This window comes from Tiliqua scincoides, chromosome 1 (genome assembly GCF_035046505.1).
Source record: "Tiliqua scincoides isolate rTilSci1 chromosome 1, rTilSci1.hap2, whole genome shotgun sequence".
Classification (NCBI taxonomy): domain Eukaryota; kingdom Metazoa; phylum Chordata; class Lepidosauria; order Squamata; family Scincidae; genus Tiliqua; species Tiliqua scincoides.
In genome coordinates, this window is record NC_089821.1 from 295593134 (window position 1) to 295615395 (window position 22262).

The following is a 22262-nucleotide window of genomic DNA, read 5'->3' on the forward strand; positions in this document are numbered from 1 at the left end:
TGCCCATGGGTGGTCAGTGGATGAGTGGGGGTGTTGCCAGGATCTGGCACTTATGCTGGATCCTATTCCTGGTCCCGGGCAAACCGTGGCAGCTCTGGGCTGCTCAGATCTATACCACCTCTTTAGGCAGCACAGATTTGAGTAGCCCTATTGGGGCTGCTGCAGCTTTACCTGGGGTAAGAGGAAGTGATTCCCCTTGCCCTGAGCTGAGCTGCTTTTGGCCTCCAACCCTGTTCTGAATGAGGAGCAGGCCTACAGTCCTACACAATATGAGGCGGCAGTAAAGGCCAATTCTATGCTTGGGATCATTAGGGAAGGTATTGAGAACAAAATGGCTAATATTATAATGCCGTTGTACAAATCTATGGTAAGGCCACACCTGGAGTATTGTGTCCAGTTCTGGTCACCGCATCTCAAAAAAGGCATAGTGGAAATGGAAAAGGTGCAAAAGAGAGCGACTAAGATGATTACTGGGCTGGGGCACCTTCCTTATGAGGAAAGGCTATGGCGTTTGGGCCTCTTCAGCCTAGAAAAGAGGCGCCTGAGGGGGGACATGATTGAGACATACAAAATTATGCAGTGGATGGGCAGAGTGGATAGGGAGATGCTCTTTACACTCTCACATAATACAAGAACCAGGGGACATCCACTAAAATTGAGTGTTGGGCGGGTTAGAACAGACAAAAGAAAATATTTCTTTACTCAGTGTGTGGTTGGTCTGTCACAGGATGTGGTGATGGCGTCTGGCCTGGACGCCTTTAAAAGGGGATTGAACAAGTTTCTGGAGGAAAAATCCATTATGGGTTACAAGCCATGATGTGCATGTGCAACCTCCTGATTTTAGAAATGGGCTATGTCAGAATGCCAGATGCAAGGGAGGGCACCAGGATGAGGTCTCTTGTTATCTGGTGTGTTCCTGGGGCATTTGGTGGGCCGCTGTGAGATACAGGAAGCTGGACTAGATGGGCCTTTGGCCTGATCCAGTGGGGCTGTTCTTATGTTCTTATGTACAGGCCTGCCTGCTCCAGGACAGATTGGACTGCCCAAGTTGTAATTCTGAATTCTGAGATAACATCCTCTCGTTAAGCCACATTTCCTTTCTATGCTTTCTTGGTTCATTTAGAACTGCATGGGTGGCTCATCCATGGGTCTAGATCAGTAGTTCCCAAACTGTGGGTCTGGGACCCACCAGTGGGTCATGACCCAATTTTTGTTGGGCCACAAAACTGACAGGGCAGATTAGGCTATGTGCATCAAGGGTTCAACAAGCTGCTCCTTGGGGGGAGCACTGCTGCCCAATCACCATTATAGCCACACCCCATGGCATTTATAAATCGGGCAGTAGCCTCTAGGGCCTCTAAAAAGTTTGAGAACCGCTGGACAAAATGATGCAGTGGGTGTGGGGAGGGGGCAGGATATTGAGTGCAAGATAAGGGGCGCTGAGGCAGCATCAGGCAGCATTCTAGGTCATTCCACTCTTGACAGAACTGTGTTTTTTTACAGGACTGGGCACTCCACCTAGCAGGTATAATTACATTGAAAAGCCTATGATCTTATGGTTATTTCTTTCAGCTCACTTCAGTTTCTGATTCAGTCTCTGTGCAAGCAAATCAGTGTTCAGGATAACTCCAAGATAACTGATTGTGTAAAAAGTTCATTTTTCTCTGATCTGCTGCCACCAAATTTCTCTCCAAAATAAAAATGCTGGTATATCAAAATCTGGGAGCAGAACATAAAACAAGAGGCTATGACATCACTGCAAGGTAATTACAGAGGAACTGCAAGCAAATTATGTCAGCACATAATTTGAACTGATGTACACGATCTATTGAAGTCTCACGTAGCAAGTTTTTGCTTTGCTTTGCTCAATTACCTTTGCCAAGGGTAAATCGGGAATGGTGGATTGTGGTTGCAGATTTGAGTGGGCAAAGCCTGGGTTGTGGGAGCTGCTGTGGCCGTCTTCTGTGCCGTGATTTGCTCTGGAGGATCTTCCGTCAAGCTCTGCTCTATGGCCATTTGAATGAGCTCGTCTTCACTCATACTGCTGTACAGACTGTAGTCTTCATGGCCTATTGTTCCGGTTTGGGAATTCCTCGCCACAGTCACCTCTGTCGCCATCTCCCACTTTCCGGTGAGGTCAAAAGAGATGGTCAAAAACTGAAAACCTGAATTGGAGACAAAGGAGACTTATTCCTGCAGTCTTATATATGCATTCTTATACACATTTACCTGAAAGTGAATCACCTTGAAGTCAATAGGGCTTATTTTTAAGTAGACATCCATAGGATTATGTTGTTAAATAAGCCACATGGACACTATGCTTCAGTTCAAAAGGGAAGCTGGGTGAAATCACACTCTTCTTCCCAGCATCCCGATTACGGAGAAGGTAGAAAAGCTGAGAGCAGTGTGCTATCTTCTCCCCTAGATTCCGGTGGAATCTGGTGGACATCTAAGCATCTTCCTAAAGCCTCTGGTGTAGTTGCTGAGGGAATATGTTGTTGTACCATCATGTCCTTTGCTGGGCTCTGCCATGATATTGATGTGTTTGATTCTGTTCTAAACTGCCTTTTTGGTGATATATGCTCACTGCCTTCAGGACCCACTGAAGTCAAAAGGCAGGGTAGATTGAAATCCTGAAAATGTCCACATGTCACCTTGCTTTTAAAACAAACCAACAACAACAAAAAAAAAAACCTCAGACAGACAGGCAATGTAAAGCCTATGTAGTCACGCAGGCTCTGTATGAAACTAATCCTAGTCAACTATGTGGATCAGCAGGTGAGCAGGCAGCATAAGGTACTTGCATATCCAGAGAGTGAGGATATGCACTTCTCAGCCAGCACTTCTCAGCCAGCACTTCTAATCCTCCAAACTATCATTTGAAATTAGAATCGTCGCTGAATGTCACCTTAAGGCAATTGTAGGTGTCCCTGGTGTGCCAAAAGTCTGAGAAATTTTGTGGAGAGCAAAACAAGTTTTACAGAGAGAAATGAGCAAAGTTCCACACATCCCTAGGATTTTGAGAGATTTTTGCTTAACATGAAATCTGAGGAATTTAGAGATTCCCACTGGGGCAAAATGTCTTAAGAATTTCAAGGGAAGCTGGTTTTAATAAAATCAGCAGCATCACTCCTATTTTTTTCCAGCTGAGAAACATTCAGAAAAAATATGGTGCAAGGAAGAAGAAAGAATCTCAAAGGGTACACGATCCGTGCAGAAATTAATTATAATGAAAGCAGGTTAATGTATGCATTATTAATTACCTTTGGGCCCATTTTTCCAGATTTAGCTCTAGAGCTTTTTCATCCGTCAAGGATCTCATTTGCTACTGCTTTTCAGCATTTAGGTTTGTTAGATCATTCTGGACTTTGGTGTCATCCAACCACACAGTTCTTATGTTCTTAGTGAACGTGCCTCATTAATCAGCCCTTCTTACAGGAGAAATGAGCACCAGATTCATTCTTGCCCAAGTTCCTTGGGTGAGATGCGACAGCCTCTAAATGCTCCAAAGCCTCTTGGATTTAGAAGGAAGTTTCTTGGAGGAAGTTCTGCTCAAGAAGTCAGACTAACTCTCCCCTTTGAGCAGCTGTTACAACATGCAATAGCAAAAAACGAAAACCTGTATATGGGAAAGCCTGGAGGGATTTTTATCATGAAAGACAGATTATTTCAAATCACCAGTGTTAAGTTTCAGGCTTTTATATGCTTCCTACCAAACTGAAAGGACCTTTTATCAGAGCTGTCATATATCAAGGCTCCCACCTTTCTTACTCCTTCTTGTCATCCCCCCCCCCGCCCCCTGTCACTCTTTAAAAATACTGTTTGGGTCAGGTTGCACTTGCCATTAGCCAAGTATTCCATATGTCACAGAAAACAAAATAAACAGCTTACAGGAGGTCACTGTGTGAGGAGAAGCATTGCAAAGCAAAACATTCCTTTCAGTGGGGCACAGTGTGACTCATGAAGGATGTTTGTTTACAGTCCTGAACAATTGTCTAGAATAGACTGGAAGGGGGTGAACATCTGTGTTCAGCAGCCACACACACACTCATGGCAGCCATTTTACTTTCTAAACCAGTGGTGACCACCACTGACTTGGGGAGGAGCTGTTCATGATGAGAAGGAAATTGATGTTTTATACTGATGTTTGATAAATTGATAAATTTTGATATTGATATCAAAATTGATAAATTGATGTTTAATCCCCCAATGGGGTGGACAAAATAAGAACATAAGAACAGCCCCACTGGATCAGGCCATAGGCCCATCTAGTCCAGCTTCCTGAATCTCACAGCGGCCCACCAAATGCCTCAGGGAGCACACCACATAACAAGAGACCTGCAAGGCCTCCTGGGAATTGTAGTTTAAGAACATAAGAACAGCCCCACTGGATCAGGCCATAGGCCCATCTAGTCCAGCTTCCTGTATCTCACAGCGGCCCACCAAATGCCCCAGGGAGCACACCAGATAACAAGAGACCTGCAAGGCCTCCTGGGAATTGTAGTTTAAGAACATAAGAACAGCCCCACTGAATCAGGCCATAGGCCCATCTAGTCCAGCTTCCTGTATCTCACAGCGGCCCACCAAATGCCCCAGGGAGCACACCAGATGACAAGAAACCTGCAAGGCCTCCTGGGAATTGTAGTTTAAAAACATAAGAACAGCCCCACTGAATCAGGCCATAGGCCCATCTAGTCCAGCTTCCTGTATCTCACAGCGGCCCACCAAATGCCCCAGGGAGCACACCAGATGACAAGAAACCTGCAAGGCCTCCTGGGAATTGTAGTTTAAGAACATAAGAACAGCCCCACTGAATCAGGCCATAGGCCCATCTAGTCCAGCTTCCTGTATCTCACAGCGGCCCACCAAATGTCCCAGGGAGCACACCAGATAACAAGAGACCTGCATCCTGGTGCCCTCCCTTGCATCTGACATAGCCCAAAATGTCGGCCTCTCTATTCATAGTAAGCAAGCCAGTGTGTTAATTTCAAATGGCTAGGTCACTGACACAGTTTCAGAAAGAAACCAACCAATGGAACCCTCTTAGGTCATCTGAGGGGGCTCTTCTACAAGTGTTGCCTTTGTCCCGAATGAGAGGGATGGCAGCTCAGGGGCAAGCCTTCTCTGTAGTGGTGCCAGAACTATGGAATTCCGTTCCAGGGAATTGAGAACTACTCCCTCCCTCATGGCTTTTCGGTGAGGGCTCAAAACATACCTGTTTCATCTGGCATTTCGTTGCTGAGTGCCTGCTGTGCCTTAGAAATACTGCTGTGACTTGACTGCCTCCCTGGATTTATTTATTTATTTATTTATTTATTTGTCCCCCAATAGCTCAACAATATGCGTTAGGTCTGTTTTTGTTTTGTTTCACTGTTTCATGTTTAAATTCATGTTTTTTTAATGCTTTGATTTGAATTTTTTCCCCTTCTTACCTGTTATGATACTTTATTATAGAGCTTTGTAAGTCACCTTGGACATTTGTTTCAGCATGGGAAAGGCAGGGTATAAATAAATAAATAAATAAGGTGTTAGCTGTGCGCCCATCACAATGTACTTTCCAGCTAAAATGCAGCTTCACACATCACCTGGGTCCCCGACCTAGTGTACACAAAATAGTGAGCTGCAGTATTTTGGTTCACTAAAATGTATACCTATATGACATACATTTGTCACATTTACACATCATATGATTTAGGGTATATGTATTTAACATACACATCTAGCAGATTTAATGCATTAAGCAGCCTTCAAATCCATACCAGTGTTTCAGCTTCAAGGAGCTGCACCAGGTACACATTTCATTTGCACTCATGTATTTTTTTGACCATTCTCTAGCCACTTTCCAACTTCATGTGCATTATGGAACAGAAGGAAGAGAGGTTGGTCAATTTCAGGAAATTATGTTTTAGGCCAAGCAAATTCAGATTTGAAGCATAAGCCCATGCTGATACTATGTGCTAATCTGATTATAGGTGGGACCTCAGTATCCAGTGATTTGGTATCCACTGATTTGACTCACCACTGATACCGAGGTCCACTATTAAATGCCTTGTAACAAGGAAAAAAGCACCAAAATCCATTTTCCCATCTTTGTGCTGTTAAATAATTATAATTTCATTCCATTAGAGTCCATTATTAATCCCATCTAGTGGCTGAATGTGGTATAGTGTCTATATCAGGGGAGCCCAAACCCCAGCCTGGGGGCCACTTGCGGCCCTCGAGAGCTCCCAATCCGGCCCTCGGGGAGCTCCCAGCCTCCAATGAGCCTCTGGCCCTCTGAAGACTTGCTGGAGCCTGTGCTGGCCCAACGCAACTGCTCTCAGCATGAGGACGACAGTTTGATCTCTTACCTGAGCTGTGGGACGAAGTCTCCCTCCACTACTTGCTGTTTCACGTCTGTGATGCAGCAGTGGCAACGAAGGAAAGGCTAGCCTTGCTTCATGCAAGGCCTTTTATAGGCCATGAGCTATTACAAGAGCTTCATTCATTCATACAAGTTCCATCTCTAATAAATTCATTTATGTAAATTTATTCAAATTTTAAATGTAAATTAATTAATTTTTCTCCCAGCCCAGTGATTAAACTCACTGGGCACTGAGGACAAAGGAATTGGAGACAAACTCTTGACCTTTCCCAATTTCCAGAAGGGCTCAAGGGCAGGATATCCTGCCAATAAATTTGGTTTCTAATAGCTATTTAAGTAGCTTGTTAACAGGATACTTCTTTTCTCACACACCAGGAGAAGTCTTAGGGTAACTACACATGACTATTTCACCCATGGTCACTTTCCACAATCTGAATGTAGCCGTGTGGGAAGTCGGTTTTCTGTGAATATGTCTGGCTGTTCACCCGGTACTACGCTGGGATTTTATGTATTTCTCCATATTTCTACCCTATGCTTCCTTCCTGAAATCACAAAGCCACTTACAAAAATCACACTGAACTCACAAAAACAGAACATATAAAATAAGCAGCAGACAAAAATAACCCAGCAGAGTAACAGCAATAATAAAACAGGCATAAAAGCAGATCTATGCGGCATTAACAGCCTTGAAACCAAAAGGTTTTCAATGCCCAGTTGCAAATGGAGGTGGAAACCAAGCTGATTGCTATGAAGAGGGAATTTTAGGTGCCACATGGTGCCACCACAGAATGGGCTCTTTCTCTGATCACTGCTTTTGCATAGCTGCATGAGCACTGTGGCAAGCAGGTTAAATGGTTGTCTGCAACTACCGTCAGACTACAAGCTTGTTTGATTTTTAGGACAATCAAAACTTGTTGGCAGATAACACTTATTGTTTTCTTTTAGGTCAGGAATCAGAAATGAAGACAGCACAACTGTAAATCTGTATTTATTCTATAAAGCACAGCTAGAAAACTCATTGGCTCAGCCCATGTGGACTGCTAGTTGCTGGTCATGTGATAAGACTGTTTAGATTAGGGGTGTCAAACATAAGACCAGCAGGCCAAATGCAGCCCCAGGAGCAATTTGTCCAGTCCCTATTATAATTGGGCTCTCTCAAATCATGAAAATATGAACAAGGTTTGCACATTTTCTTTTCTGTCATATGCAGCTAATGAGTTTCTTTGTGAGAACCAAGTGCTTATTTCTGGCCATAAGCTAGTTAATGATGTCACTTCCTGCGTAATGATGTCACTTCTGGCCCTTAGCAGGCACCATGAATGCTAACTTTGGTCCTCTGTATGAAAGGAGTTTGACACCCCTGGTTTAGACAGAGGCCCTCAGGGAACTGGTCTTAAAGCAACAGAACTGCATCTAGACACCACAATGTTTGTCAGGGTACACAAACTCCAATGCACCACTGTTATAAGTTCTCGAAATATCTTCCCTGCTCCCTGATGAAATATATATACATTTGCACAGAAATTAAATGTGCACACATTCTTTTTTGAGTAGAGATTGACCAATGGAAGGACACTATAAAAGTTTTATTGTACGTCTGAGTCCGGTGGTTATCTAGACTTAAATGAAAATTTCAATGGAAAGCAGGGGCCATGGGTGCATGGCCTCCCCCCAAACTGTTGCTCCAGCAGAGAAGTGCCTGCCGGGATGGGCAACAACAGACGAGAGCCCAGGAAGAGGCGGAATGGGAGCCCAGATCTACTCAGCTGGTAGTTCAACCGGGAGCCGAGGTCTACCCACCTAGTTGACCTGGGCTCCGGAGTTAAGGTAGTGTTCATGCCCCCCCCCCCACACAAACACTGGGTCCTCCCAGGTGGAAAGTGAGCCGAAAAAGTCATAGCTGTAAAGTCATCTTCAAGTTCGGTTTTTTGGCTAGTTTCAGCTCTCTTGATGTTCTTCCTGGGCCAGATATCTGTTGTCCAGAATTCCACTGCATCATCTGTAAATTTCCAGGCACCTGACACCCAAATATATTAATGAACATGCAAACCTCCAGAGCTAGGATTTCTAGATCGACCACATATAAATGTAGGTCAGGAGAAGGTAAATATATTTTTACGTAATGATTTCTGAAAGCTGGTAAAGCCAGGGAACAAAGTTTCCAGATGATGAAACATTTCTGAGTAAACAAATCCCTTCCATCCCCAGCTGTCTAGATACATCGAACTGTTTATGAAGTTAGTTTGGCACAAGTCAGACACCACCATCCGTTCCTGACTCCGCTCATTTGATTTTTGAGTGCCAGCATTATTTCACTAGCAGGTTTCATCCATCAGCATAATTGTAGCATCTTTGTAACAGTCATTGAGACAATTATAACTTTCTGAGGCTGCAATTCTCTGTGACCTTTCCTGGGAATAAGCCACACTGGATTCAAGGGGGCTTATTTCTGAGTAGACATGCTTAGGATTGAACTCTGATTGAGAGAAAGTGCAACTTGCAGCCCAATCCTGTGCATGTCTACTCAGAGGTAAGTCCCATTATAGTCAGTAGTGCTTACTCCGTGGTAAGTGTGCATAGAATTGTAGCTTTAACATGGCTGTAACATTTCCCTGCAACACCCCCTTCAGTGACAGGGCACTATTTTCCACATTATCATCTACCTCTGCATCTTATGTTATAGAAGTGAAGGCATAAAACATCCCAGTATATATGCCTGCATAAGTGTCCTTGTGTGGAGAAATAATAAATCCCACGTTTACATTTGAGAAAGCCATTTAGAGAAGCAAAAGTTCTACCACTGCATTCCATGACACTGGACATGGCTGCTGCTTCCATAGCTAATTCAAATGCATTTCAACATTTGGAGAGAGGAGCATTTATGCATGTTGTAAGCATATCTCAGGCTGTGCACCAAAGCAATACATTTAAAGCAGGCAGAATTGCATTACCTTATAGTCTCTGTAGCAAATAAAGTTTACTCAGAGTTACTTTTCTTGGTGAAATCTTAACTCGGATAGTTCCCTTGTGCATGCATCTCTCTCCGGTCTCCCTGTGTTGATAAACTGCAGAGCAGCTCTGAACTGTCGCTCTTTGAAGTCTGGAGTTTATATCTGGATCACCCCATGATCAGCGATTACCAGCCAAAATATAAGTGGCTCCCAATCTCAAATTTCCTGTGTGAAGTTTATGGCAAAGTAACTTGTTCTCCTCTCAGGATTTCTCTTGTCTGCATTATAATCTGCAGAACTTCTCTTCCTTTCCCTAAATGACAGAAACTTGCCCTTTTTCCTTACATCACTATTTATTTATTGTTCTGGACAAGTCAACCATATATGGTCATGTTGCTGAACTTAAGGGGATAGAGGAAAAAATGCCATATAATTTTGGAAACAAGAAAAAAATGGACTTGAAATTTCTCAAGGCTTCTTTTTAGAATATCTGTTTTTATCCCATACTTCCTCCGAAGAGTTCAGGAGGCACAAATGGTTTTGGCACCATTTACAATCACAACAACCCTGTGAGGTAGGAGAAGCTGAGAGACAGGGATTGGCCTAAAGTCACTAAGAAGCTTCATAGTCAAGCAAGGGCCGGAACGTGGGTCATTCCAATGTGAGTCTAACATTCATCATATTAAGGCTTCTGCTCTTAACACAAATTGGGAAATCCTAACAAGACAATGTATTAGACTAGACAACCAGACAACTGTACAGAGTGAAAAGACTTAAGGGCTTTCAAGTACTCTATTTGAAAAACTCTAACATGTTTATGTAACAAAGTATCACAGGCAGCTATTGAGATCAACTAGCTAGAGCAGCGATTTTCAACCCTTTTCATCTCATGGCACACTGACAAGGTGCTGAAATTGTCAGGGCACACCATTAGGTTTTTGACAATTGACAAGGCACACCAAATTGCTGGTCTGGAGCTCACATCCCCCAATGGCCCTACTAATAAATGAACCTCCCCACAAAATCCTGCGATACACCTGTGGACCATTTGCTGAACACCAATGTGCCATCACACAGTGGATGAAAATCGCTGAGCAATAGTTATTAAGATAGCTGAAGATCTGGTGCTACCAGTATTGCCCTTTGTTTTTGAGACACCGACATTCCAGAACAAGTAGGTTGTGCCATGCAATTCCTAATGCTCAATATAAGAATCTATTGCTAGATTCTTAGACTCTTGCACAAGGAAGCACAAGACAGAGCACAAGAGTTTAAGGATTCTGTCATCATGATTTTCAAGATATTGTACCACCAATGCTGCACTGCAGGCATGAAAGATATTACAGGTGGAGCCTTGGTATCCGTGAGGGATCTGTTCTCAGACTCCCACACCTGTGGATACCAAAAACTGCAGATAATAAAATCTGCTGTTTTGTCACCTTTAAACCCTCTGAAGGCATCCAGAGCTGCCTTTGGGCCTTGGAGGGCTTCTCAGAATGAGAAGACCTCAGAATGCCTTACAAGGGTAAAAAACATTTCCCAAGGGAAACTGGAAGTCACTTTTTTGTGATCCAGGGTCATTCTGAAACCTGCAGAGACTGTGGGTGAATGTGCATGGCCTCTAAGGGCTTCAGAAAACCATCTGGAGGCAATAGGAGCACAGCTCTGGTCACCTTCCAAAGGGTTTAAGTTGGGCCTCTGCTCCTCCCATTCTCCAATGTTCAGCACTGTCCTCCCATCCACATGTCCTCTTCCTCTCTGTTCCCCTCTTTTCCCTTTTCTGGCAGAGGGAGCAGAATAAGAAAGAGGAACACTAGAGGCAAGTAGATGGACAGAAATGGGTGCCCCCCCCCCCGCGCATCTGCTATCCGAGGCAACCACTTCAGTTGGCCTTATTGATGGGCGGTCCCTGGACTTTAGTGATAGCCAATAACAAGAGTGAAAGTTGCACTTTGCTGTAGTGGTTAGGCAAAGATCCCCCTGCCTCCTGCCAACATCTTCATAAGAACAAACTGAAATTAAGAAAGTTAAGAAAATCCATTGGAAAAGGCAGGACTGAAATAAGAGAGAAATAATTTAATTTTTAAGTTTGTGGGAAAGGAGGATGTAATTTATTCAGACTGTGCCAATAGTGTAGCTAGCAAAGGGTGTGGGAGTGGGCTGCCCTGGTGTCACCCTGGAGTGTCACATGAGGCAGTCACAACAGGAGGCCAGCCATGATGGTGGCCGCCAGGGAAGTAACTACCCAGCTGCCAGCCTCTGCAGAGCTGCTGCAAACCTCCAGTCACAGCACTGTGTTCGGAGGTTTGCTTCAGCTCTGCAGAAGCCAAAAGGCAGCCAGGAAGGAGACTTTTGACTTCTGCAGAGCCCATGCAAACCTCCAAACACAGTGCTGTGCTCAGAAGGTTGCAGGGGCTCTGAGAAGTCGAACACAATATTCACCTCTGAATGCTAGGTGTCTTAAGAAACTATGATCATCTACATTGCTTTGAATGTTAGAAAAGTGGTACAGAAATCTTTAAAAAAAAATAAAGTGTTCAGAGTAGCAGTTTCAGAGTAGCAGTTTGATTTTTGCATTATTTTTTTTCCTGGTCCCAGCAACAAAAGTTGATCACCAAGGATGTTATCTTTTTATTACAGGGTTCTGGCAATGTTTGCCATTGACTAAATGCACTCTACACATGCCAAGTGTAGAAATAGAAAGCATTTTGGGAAAATGTATTTCTTGACCTAGATGAATTCAGGAAAGGATGAAGGGTAACAACCATTGCTAATAAATCCAGTTCAAGGTAAGTCAAAATAGCTTCCCTCCTCTGTTGCCCAGTGGGAACCTTCTTATTTTGCATTAATAGACAATCATAACTTGGTAGATGTCTGGTGAAAATTGTATGAAAATTGTCACAGATGACACATTTTTCCCCAAAGACATCAAATTCATTCAAGAATGGACTACATTTTTCTAGTCTCTCAGTTGGCAAGCCATACAGCTGAAACTTGGACAAGAGTACAGTCTGATCACCCATTTGTCACTTGTCAGGTGATAAAAAGGAAATAGGATGATAAAGGTCAGATTGATCATTGGTGCCTAAATAGGTCCTTACTATTAAAGATACAGTGGTAGTAGATTTGTCTGAAGCTACAGAAGCTTATTTTTTAATCCATTCAGATTGTGGAGATCACAGAAGATGCATTTACAGCATTTATTACTATCTGATGGAAATACATAAGTTCAGCATTGTCTTTTCAAAAACAAAGAGATGAGGAACAATCTACAGGAGGAAACCGAGGCCAACTTAAAAACCAACATATAAATTACACAGGCCAACACAATCTGCTCTCTTAAAAGATAAACTATGTTTATTTGGGGTGCTGATTCCAAAAATGTCATTGGTTTTAGCCCAACATCTCTATTTTCAAAAATATGGCATAGCCTTGTTCGTGAATGGTTCAAGCAGTTTCCTTGAGAGGAAGCCATGGCATAAGCTTCTTCACGAGGAACCTGCTTGAACCATTCGCTAACAAAGCTGTATCTCCGAGACTAGATGTGATAGGGCAAAATTGATGCCATTTTTGGAATCAGCATCTCAAATTCGTATAGAACCATCATAAATTTTCAAAAAGCATCTCAAATTTGCAGGCCTATGTTATTTAAAAGTGTCGGGAAATTGGGCATTATACGCAACTTGTATAAAATTGGAATCCAATGTTGATGGTGTGCTTAACCAGTGTTTTGTGACGTATCGATGTTGGCTTCTATATTTAGCTTTTGCATACTATCCGATATAATTTGAGGATGTCAAGTTTTATGGAAGTGTTTCTTTCTTGCTCCTTGCTTTTTGTTCTTTCAGCAATTTTAAATGTTGTATTTATAAAATTAAAAATAAACACTTTTTAAAGAAAGAAAAAAAATACTATACAAATGAAGCAAGATTACTAGGCTAGAAAGGACAAAAGCTGAGACGTGAAGGGCTATTCTACGTGGTAGGTTTTCAGCTCCCAAAATGCGCATTTGGCTATCACGTTCCCCAATGGCTTTTTTCTGATCATTCTGATGGTGTGTAATAATGAGGTCATTTTTATCACATGATCTATTAAAAAAGAAAAACAAAGTTGAGCCCATCTTTGCTTTTTCTTGGTGCTGCTTTTGCCTCACTGTGAGTTGCAAATCTGGGATTGGAAAGAGAATGACTGATCTCCCCTCTTACAAATGAAGGCTTTATCCACTTTCAGCATTGCTCTAAAACAGAAGCACAGTTTTTAAATATGACCATTGGTCCTCCTTGCTTCTTGCAAGGTCAGTCCAACTGTGGAGCAAGTGTGTAGGGGACTTTCTGTCACACTACCCTTATATTTAGCAAAAAGCAAGGAGATGTCCTTTTCCTGCCTGCAGAATTCTGCTAGTAGGAATTGCCACTTTCCTAACAATGGGAGGTCAAGTCCTAAGCCCCACTCAGAAACCTTTTTTTTTTTTTTTTTACCTTCAGCCACTAGGAATTATGGAATGCAACCTAACTTTCTCATGGTGCACAGAGGATGGTGCAGTGACATCTGTGACCTGTCATCCAAGAAAGCTTCTGAGCATGACTGCACTGCTCATCTGAGTCCCATTGGAGGGGGCTAGGACAGAAAAAAGCATGATGGGACACGTGTCCTTGGATGATTGGGTGCCCACTAATCCCTGAAACAAGAATTGCAAGGATGTGACTTAACCCATTTCTGCCCAACCCACAGGTGTACACATTTGATCCCTGTTGCGTATACGCAACGTTGAGCAGAAATGGTTTGAAAACAACTTCTATCCAGGACCTATTACAGTGAATCTTGTTATGCGTTTCCATAAGTTTTGGTCCAGTGCTGCAAAAACCACACTTCTATTATATACTTCAGGGCCGCTGGCACAAATGGCCAGACACCCTGTGCACTGGCTCGCCCAGCCTGCACCAAAGCAGGTACAGTGGTGGCGGGAGCAGTTTGACGGAGGATTGGGGTTGAGAGAGTTAGGACAGACAAAGGAAAATATTTCTTTACTCAGCGTGTGGTTGGTCTGTGGAACCCCTTGCCACCGGATGTGGTGATGGCATTTGGCCTAGATGCCTTTAAAAGGGGATTGGACCAATATCTGGAGGAAAAATCCATTACGGGTTACAAGACATGATGTGTATGTGCAACCTCCTGATTTTAGAAATGCAAGGGAGGGCACCAGGGAGGGCACCAGATGCAAGGGAGGGCACCAGGATGCAGGTCTCTTGTTATCTGGTGTGCTCCCTGGGGCATTTGGTGGGCCCCTGTGAGATACAGGAAGCTGGACTAGATGGGCCTATGGCCTTGTCAGGTTTTTGGCATCCCAGGCTTGAGATTGTTATTAGCCAGGATGTGGTGGGAGGTCCTGATATCTGGGCCTGGTGTGAAGCAATCAGCAAGGCAGCACAGCTGATGCAATCAACTGTGCCTACTGCAGGTGGGAGTCACGTGACCCTGGGAAGATGTGTACTGAGTCACGTAGGCTATGGAGGAATGGTGCAATGCACCACTGGACAGCCAATCAGAGTGGGTCACAAGACTGTCTTGTGACTATGAGGTTGCACTACTCTGATTGGCTGACCCTGGTATATATGGGGCAAGCACAGACACCAACGTGTGGGTTGTTGTGGTGGAGTTTCTGCATGCTGTGCTGCTGGTTTGTGTACTGATTTTGGACTGCCTTCTCGTGACTGTGACCTGCTGTATCTGACTTCTGGACCGTTTGACTTACTACTCTTCTGCCTGCTCCTTTTACCAATACATGCTTCTGCAACAAACAAGCCTGTGTCTGCTTCTTTGGCTCTGTTTGGGATCGCCTGCTTCTTTTGTTATCTCCCTACGCTCCAGTGCCATTCTGCTATTGGGAAAGCAAGGGCTATCCTCCCCTGCTGATGTGACAGGCCTGATTCAGTGAGGCTGTTCTTATGGGGTTAGAAGCAGGAGGAACCAGAGCCGTATGGGGGTGAGAAGTGAAGGATCTCGGAAGCAGAGAATCTCACCATGTTAAGATACTACCCCCTTTTCCCCATTCCACATCCCCTGAGGCTCTTTGGACATGCACCAGCTAAATAGTTGATGTAGGTCAAATGAGACCCATTTGCAGCCAGGCAGCTCATGGGGAGGTAAGTAAACATTAATTTTACTTACTTCTCCCAGGCTGTTTGGTCACCCCCGCCCCCAACAACATGCATCATGCACTCCTCCAGCAGGTGGCAGACAGGCTGGTGGTGGGTAGGATTGGGCTTGCCAACATCCTCTCTTGGTCTGTTACTTCTTACCTGAACTTCAGTGGCCTTAATTTTAAAAAGGGATTAGGCAAATGGCCAAGCCAGGCAAATTCTGAACAGCAACTCTGCAAACTACTCAATAGCTTGCAATGAAGTTTGCAATGCAGGTTCATAATGTGAGCAAAGCTTCTATTAAGAGAAGACTCTGGGAAACATGATAACACACAGATGAGAGCCAATTAATTCCACTTTCCTTGTCCTGTGAATACGTGTGAATACCCTTCTGTGTGTTAACATGCTTTCCTGTTCTTCTGCAAAACTTGAGCAGTCTAGCTGCATTGCAGTGAATTAGAAATGACATTTCCTGCCATTAGTGGAACAAAATATAGGTCATCGTTTCTGTATTCGAGGCATGTATCTATCAAGGAGAGCATCTGTTTGTGCTATTCTTTGAACTCTGCAGGCTGTGACGGCTTCTTTGGTTGTATCGAGGAACGCAAAGGCATTGCTTTTCTCAGAAATATCAAATACCACTGACCATCAGTGATGAGACCTCAGACTATGGGAACTATTTGTTTATGCAATACAAGACCTTTGAGCAATGATAAAGAACATTTTTGTGACTGACCTACACTACTGAGCATTAGGAAAATCTGGCCTCTTGCTCCCAAATGCCACCATTTCATTTTGTGCACTTGGGAGCAGGGTTGGCCTTAACATGTTTTGCAGCCTTAGCAGAACATTAATATGTACTCTAGGTGTTTGTAATACCTGTGCACATTGTTCAACTTCCTGGCTTCAACTACTTCCATCACCCATCATTTCACAGCAACCACATTGACAAAACTAGGAAAAGGAGATTAGGCTCCACCCCAACATTGAAGCCTCCACCACCCATGTCCATAGCTTGATGAGTCTGAATCCAAGGAATTTAGGGAATGGAAACATAAATATGAATGGCTTTCCCTCCGAGTAGCATTGTTAGCTTTAGAGCTGAATCCTATACATGCCTACTCAGAAGAAAACACCATTGTATACAATGGGACTTACTCCCTGGAAAGTGTTATACGTTTGTAGCACAATCCAATACTTACCTCTCCTTGGTGGAATGGTCACTCTGCTGTTACAAATAGGCTGTAAAGCATGTTGGAACAGCATAGTTTCCAGGCCTGCTGGAAGGAAGGCCAAAGCCTTTCTGCATATGCCAACATAGCAAAGGATGCCTGCTGGAGCAGATAAGTCCTGTGCTAAGCAGTCAGTTGCAGGGGCAAGGGGGTGTAACACGGTGGGGGGGAGAGTGGCGACAGTGGCAGGGTGGGCAGATCAGGCCTGTGGAAAGGGTGAGATTATGTGCCATATCTCATCCCCATTCCTGTGCTTACAGCCCAGTCCTGAGCTTCCCGGTGCCCGCTGGAACAGCAATACCAAAGTGGCTACCACTATATCCAGCGAACACTGGGAAGCAGTGGGACTCCTCAGGGGAAAGGGGACAAGGGGACTTAGGAAGCCCTAAGTCCTGCAATGGGGCTTCTCAAGTCTGCGCCAGCTATTTTGCCTATGCAGACATGAGAGACTCCATGCCAGGCCTTTTGGCCCAACACAAAGTTCAGGTTCTGGTGGAGCAGGGCTCCTTCGATCCCACCCCTCCCACTCCATCTCCTCCCCTCCCCCACCTTTTTTCCACCCTCCCCCCATCCCCTGGAGGCAATCCCCCACCCGGTGGTTGCATTTACCTCTGCCGTTGGCACATCCTCTTCTTGCCGACGCTGTGCCTGGAGCCTGACTGGCATGAGTCCAGTGGCAGTGCTCCTTACTCATCGGGTGCTGTAAACATGCTTTATGGCACGTTTATAACACCCAGTACTGGCACTAGGGTTCAGTGCTGGCGCTGACTGAGTTCAGGATTGGGCCCTGAATCCTCTTGCACAGATCAACTTGGACTTGCACCAGCATATTGCTGATGTGGGTATGAGTAGCCCCAATTGGGCTACTTATCTCCTACTTGTCTCCTCCTGCTTTTCCCCAGGCATGAAGACAAATGTCTCTTTTACCTTGAGGAGACTTCCAGCCTGCTAAGTTCCCCGCACAGGATCCAGTTCAAGCCGTGCTAGCATTGCTGCATCAGCATGGGGAAACTTTGGTAGGATTGGGCTATTAGTTGTTAAACCATGTAATTATTTCAATTTCTAAAGCAGGAACATATACGAAGGTTTGATAATATGCAAACAGGATTAATTCTAATACAGGAAAAATTATTCAGTCTGTTCATAGCTCTGTTGAAAGTAAATTTGCCTGGGCTTGCAATGAAACACCTTTGTTTTCTTTTTCAGAGTATATTATTAGTAATTTCATTTTCTTAGATTTCCTCATTTAAAAGTTATCATTCAAATTGCTATTCAGTGTATAAGTTGCACTGCCTTTTGCACTGATTGAAAGTCCGACAAAAGCTCAAAGCCTTGACTAAACAAGTTGGGAATACTGTCTGACAATAATTAGTATTTATTAGCTCTTCAGAGACTAAAATCATAATTTCCCCCAGGAACATGTCCAATTGTAGCTGTTAGCATTTAATCTAGCATGTGCAAAATATCATGTGCAAAAATAAGTTCAAGAGCTCTTATCACTTTGGAAGTACCTTTGGGGAATCAGTTGCTGTACTTTTGCTGCCAGAGCCTTGCCTGCTTAAGCAGAAACGTATCATTATGCAAAGACAACAAGGGCTACTAGCATGGAGCACAGACCAGCAACTGGCAAACTGGATGTGCAAAAAAGAAATCAGGCGAGTGAAAGAGGAAGACAGTAGAGGACTTGAAAGTAGCAGCATTAAGCTAACAGCAAAGTTCTCCAGAACTGTTTCTGCTTTCTGGAACAGAGGAAGTGTAACCTCTGCTTCAACTTTGGACTCACACATAACTAGCTTATTTTTAACAAGTTGGCCATGAAATCCTTTGAAGACGTTATCTGGTCCCAGTATGAATACAGAAAATTGGTTTTGCCATTGCTGCTCAGAGCTGTTGGTTGTTCTGTAGTAATAATTGTGTGGTAGGAGCATCTGACCGATCAGTATATTGCAGCTCTTAACCAGAGATTTTTTATGGTTGCAGACTGTCTGGAAAACCCAGCCTAGTGCAACTCCAGTGGCGTACCCAGGGGGGGCAAGGGGTGCAAATGCCCTGAGCACCAGGAAGTTAGGCACTTGGGAGGGGTGGCACCGCAACCTGCTCCCCTCTGCCACCACTTTTTGTTGTGGTTCGGTGCTGATCTGAGGGCTGTTCTTATCTCCTCCCCTTTCTTTAAAGGAGAGGACAGGAGGGCAGCTCTCAAATCAATGGGGAACAGTGCCTAGAGTGGCTGCGCTCCTGCAGCCATTCTACACAGTTCCCAACCACATCTGAGGGCCACCCTCCTCTCCTTCTCTTTAAAGAAAGGAAGTTAGACACTTGGGGAAGGGTGGCGGCAAATGGGTGTATGGCCCCTGGTAGAAAAACTGCCAGGATCACCACTGTGCAACACAACACAAAACACTTGTTTCAGCTTCTGGGCTTAATGTTTCCTGGGTTCTTATGTAATGTCATTCCCTCTGAGCAGTTGTTTGGAAGATATAGAGGTATTCCAGCTGCAGACAGAGTTTGCCCATGCAGGCTGGGTAATATAGGAACACTCTATCATATATTATAGAGGGCAGGAGGTCTGGTCTAGAGGGTAGAGCCTCCGTTTGCCTGAAGATAACATCCGGAGATCACCAGTTCGAGGCCACCGGCACTGTGAATGGCGAGACCTTGAAGCAGCTGACAAGCCTAGCTGAGTTATGCCAAGTTTTTCCACCTGCTCTTTGGCCACTGTCAGCCTGTGTGGGAGGAAAATGGAGGCCAGAATGTGATACCAGATCATAAAAGATCCATCTGAAATGTTGTGGTTCTTGAAAGACAGAACCTTCTTCAATTGTAAAAATCCCTATTGGGATTTAGGATCTCTTCTATGGAGAACTCGTGCAAGGAAAGCGTCCTACGGGTAGACCACAGCTGCGATACAAGGACATCTGCAAGAGGGATCTGAAGTCCTTAGGAGTGGACCTCAACAAGTGGGAAACCCTGGCCTCTGAGCGGCCCGCTTGGAGGCAGGCTGTGCAACATGGCCTTTCCCAGTTTGAAGAGACACTTGGCCAACAGTCTGAGGCTAAGAGGCAAAGAAGGAAGGCCCGTAGCCAGGGAGACAGGCCAGGGACAGACTGCACTTGCTCCCAGTGTGGAAGGGATTGTCACTCCCGAATCGGTCTTTTCAGCCACACTAGACGCTGTTCCAGAACCACCTTTCAGAGCGCGATACCATAGTCTTTCGAGACTGAAGGTTGCCAACAGTGGATTGCCTGCCTATGTAAACCGCCTTGAATTAAAGTCTGAGGAGAAATCTGATGACCAAGAAAGGTGGTATATAAATACCTGTATTATTATTATTATTATTATTATTATTATTATTATATTTCCCTATATATCAGAATCTTCGTATAAGTTACTTTTTGCCGATCTTGGCTGCTTTCTGGGTTGGAATGACCAGAATAAAATTATACACATGCTTAGTGGGGTAAATGAAGAGCTTTCTGGGGTGGTGGCCAAATAAATAAACATGATAATTAAGAGACGTATTTCTATGATGGTCTCAAATGGTTGATACGGGACAGCAAGGCCTGGTTGGTCATGGCTGGAGGTGAACTGTCTGATTCATGTATCCATCCAATCCTTTGTTTTATACTGCTTGGATTTTAAATATGCCAGTAAAGGTTTCTTATATCTTCTATCTTATCCTGTGTTCTTAAGGAGCTGGATGCAGTGGGTATACTCTGTTCCTGAATCCAAGTACTGCAAAATTGTGCTCAAATTCTATAGTGTATTTCAGTCTGAAAGCACTACTGCTGCTGAAAAAGGGAGTAAAACAAAAATTAACATCCAACAAAAATGCTGGGTCTGGAACATTGAAAATGGCTTTATATCTAACAAGGAATGTGTATGTGTTAGCAGTATTTGAAGGTGGTCAAAGCACAACAAAGAGGCAATCGCATCTCCCATAGCCTGCAGCAGAGTGTCTGTTTACACAACAGACTCTTAAAGCAAAGAAGAGGCAATCTATCTCCAGTAGCCTGTACAGCCAGCTAGTGTCTGGCAGGGAGTGTCTGTTGACACAACAAAGGCAAGACATTGGATGGAACGTTCACTTAATGACCTAATCGCATAACAACAGAGATAGACAAGCGTATCCCCGTCGTTAAGTGGCACACACCTGTACAGACCCATATTAAAAGTCTGAATTAATGTAGAGTTATTCCTAAATTAAAACTCATGAAAACTAACACAGCTTAGTTTCACATTTGATCCATAAATATTTCTTTTGAAAATTATCGTAAGCTGCCTTATACTGGGCCAGACCATTGGTCCCTGTAGCTCAGTCTGCCGATAGTGAGTGATAGCAGCTCTCCAGGGTTTCAGATGAACCTGTCCTATATGGAAATTCTAGGAACTGAACCTGGGGCTTTTGTATGTATTCTACCACTTACCCCCTCCAAATACAGTTGGAAATAATGGCAAAAAATGGTTGAAATGCAGTTAAGAGTTCCATGTTCTTGGTCCATGCACTTGAGGAAGTAGTGTTGAGTCTGCCTTCTGTTGATATATCTATATTTCAAAGAAATTTTGGGCTTCTACCAGGTCAATTGCCATGGGTTCCCCCAAAAAGTTTATGGAATTGTAGATTGGTAAGGGAGCTCAGAATTCTGCTTAGTTCCTGCCTTCTAAGAGCCGCATTTCCTGAGATGCTCTGAAGAGCAATATTATACCACTTCCAGAATGTGTTGTGGAAGCTGAATTAATTCTCTCTCATGCCACATTCCCAATTAAACTTGCTTCCAAAGCTGCTATTTGTCCCAGGGGGAAAAATGTTCAGGAGTTTTGTCTTTTTGGCAAGGATAAGGAATATCTACTCCCCTCCTATTTTGTGCTTTTAGTGTCTGACTCTACGTTGGGTCAGTTCAGATAATACTTCAAAGATGGACAATCTCCTTTGCCATTTGGGGCAAGGTCACACATGCTCTGCTCCTTCTCTTGATGCGCCTTCACCTTTCTTCTAATCACACGGGGAAAGGGGTTAGCCAAACGGCTGCTGTCATACAACCTAAAGGGGAAAAAACCGTATGGAAAGTTCTTATATGGCTCACACAGGAGAAAAATAATCACACGCTTATGTTCAAGGAAGATGAACAGGGTCATAAAGATGGGCCATGTAAATTTAGCTCAGAGGCTTAATTCTGATTTAGTTTTCTATAATCACCTCAGCTAATGTGACCTTTCACTCTTCATTTGGTTTTTTCCTCCATTTCAAGGCTGCTCCACACTTCCTATGAGGTGTAGACATGGCAAACCAGACATCCTTCACAAATGAGAGGGCCAGATTTTTGTACATTACCACCCACCCAAACTTTCAGAAGTGGAAAACATGTCTCATGTGAAGAGCAGCTCAGTTACAGGTGACAGGGAGTCACCATTGGGAAGCAACACAGATATCCGTGGACCTCAACACTATTTTATGAGCTTGCTGACTCAGGCTGACAACTAAAACCTTAGGGGAACTCACTGTTATTACAGTCTCGGCTTCACTCTCTGTAAATATCACTAGAAGGTCATGCACACAGCTTCAAAGTGAAGGGGGAGA

The 22262-nt window shown here is 44.0% G+C and overlaps 1 protein-coding gene across 2 annotated transcripts in view; it reads right to left on the reverse strand.

The window, feature by feature from the left end:
- Positions 1-9430, reverse strand: part of ASB2 (ankyrin repeat and SOCS box containing 2) — a 45646-nt gene extending 36216 nt beyond the window's left edge. For both annotated transcript variants that reach the window (XM_066628612.1, XM_066628604.1), the window contains exons 1-2: positions 9316-9430; positions 1874-2165 (exon numbers count right to left, since the gene is read on the reverse strand). In XM_066628612.1, the coding sequence (XP_066484709.1) occupies positions 1874-2118 (245 nt within the window). In that variant the 5' untranslated portion in view covers positions 2119-2165; positions 9316-9430. The remainder of the gene's footprint in view (positions 1-1873; positions 2166-9315) is intronic.
- Between the last annotated feature and the right edge of the window lie 12832 nt (positions 9431-22262).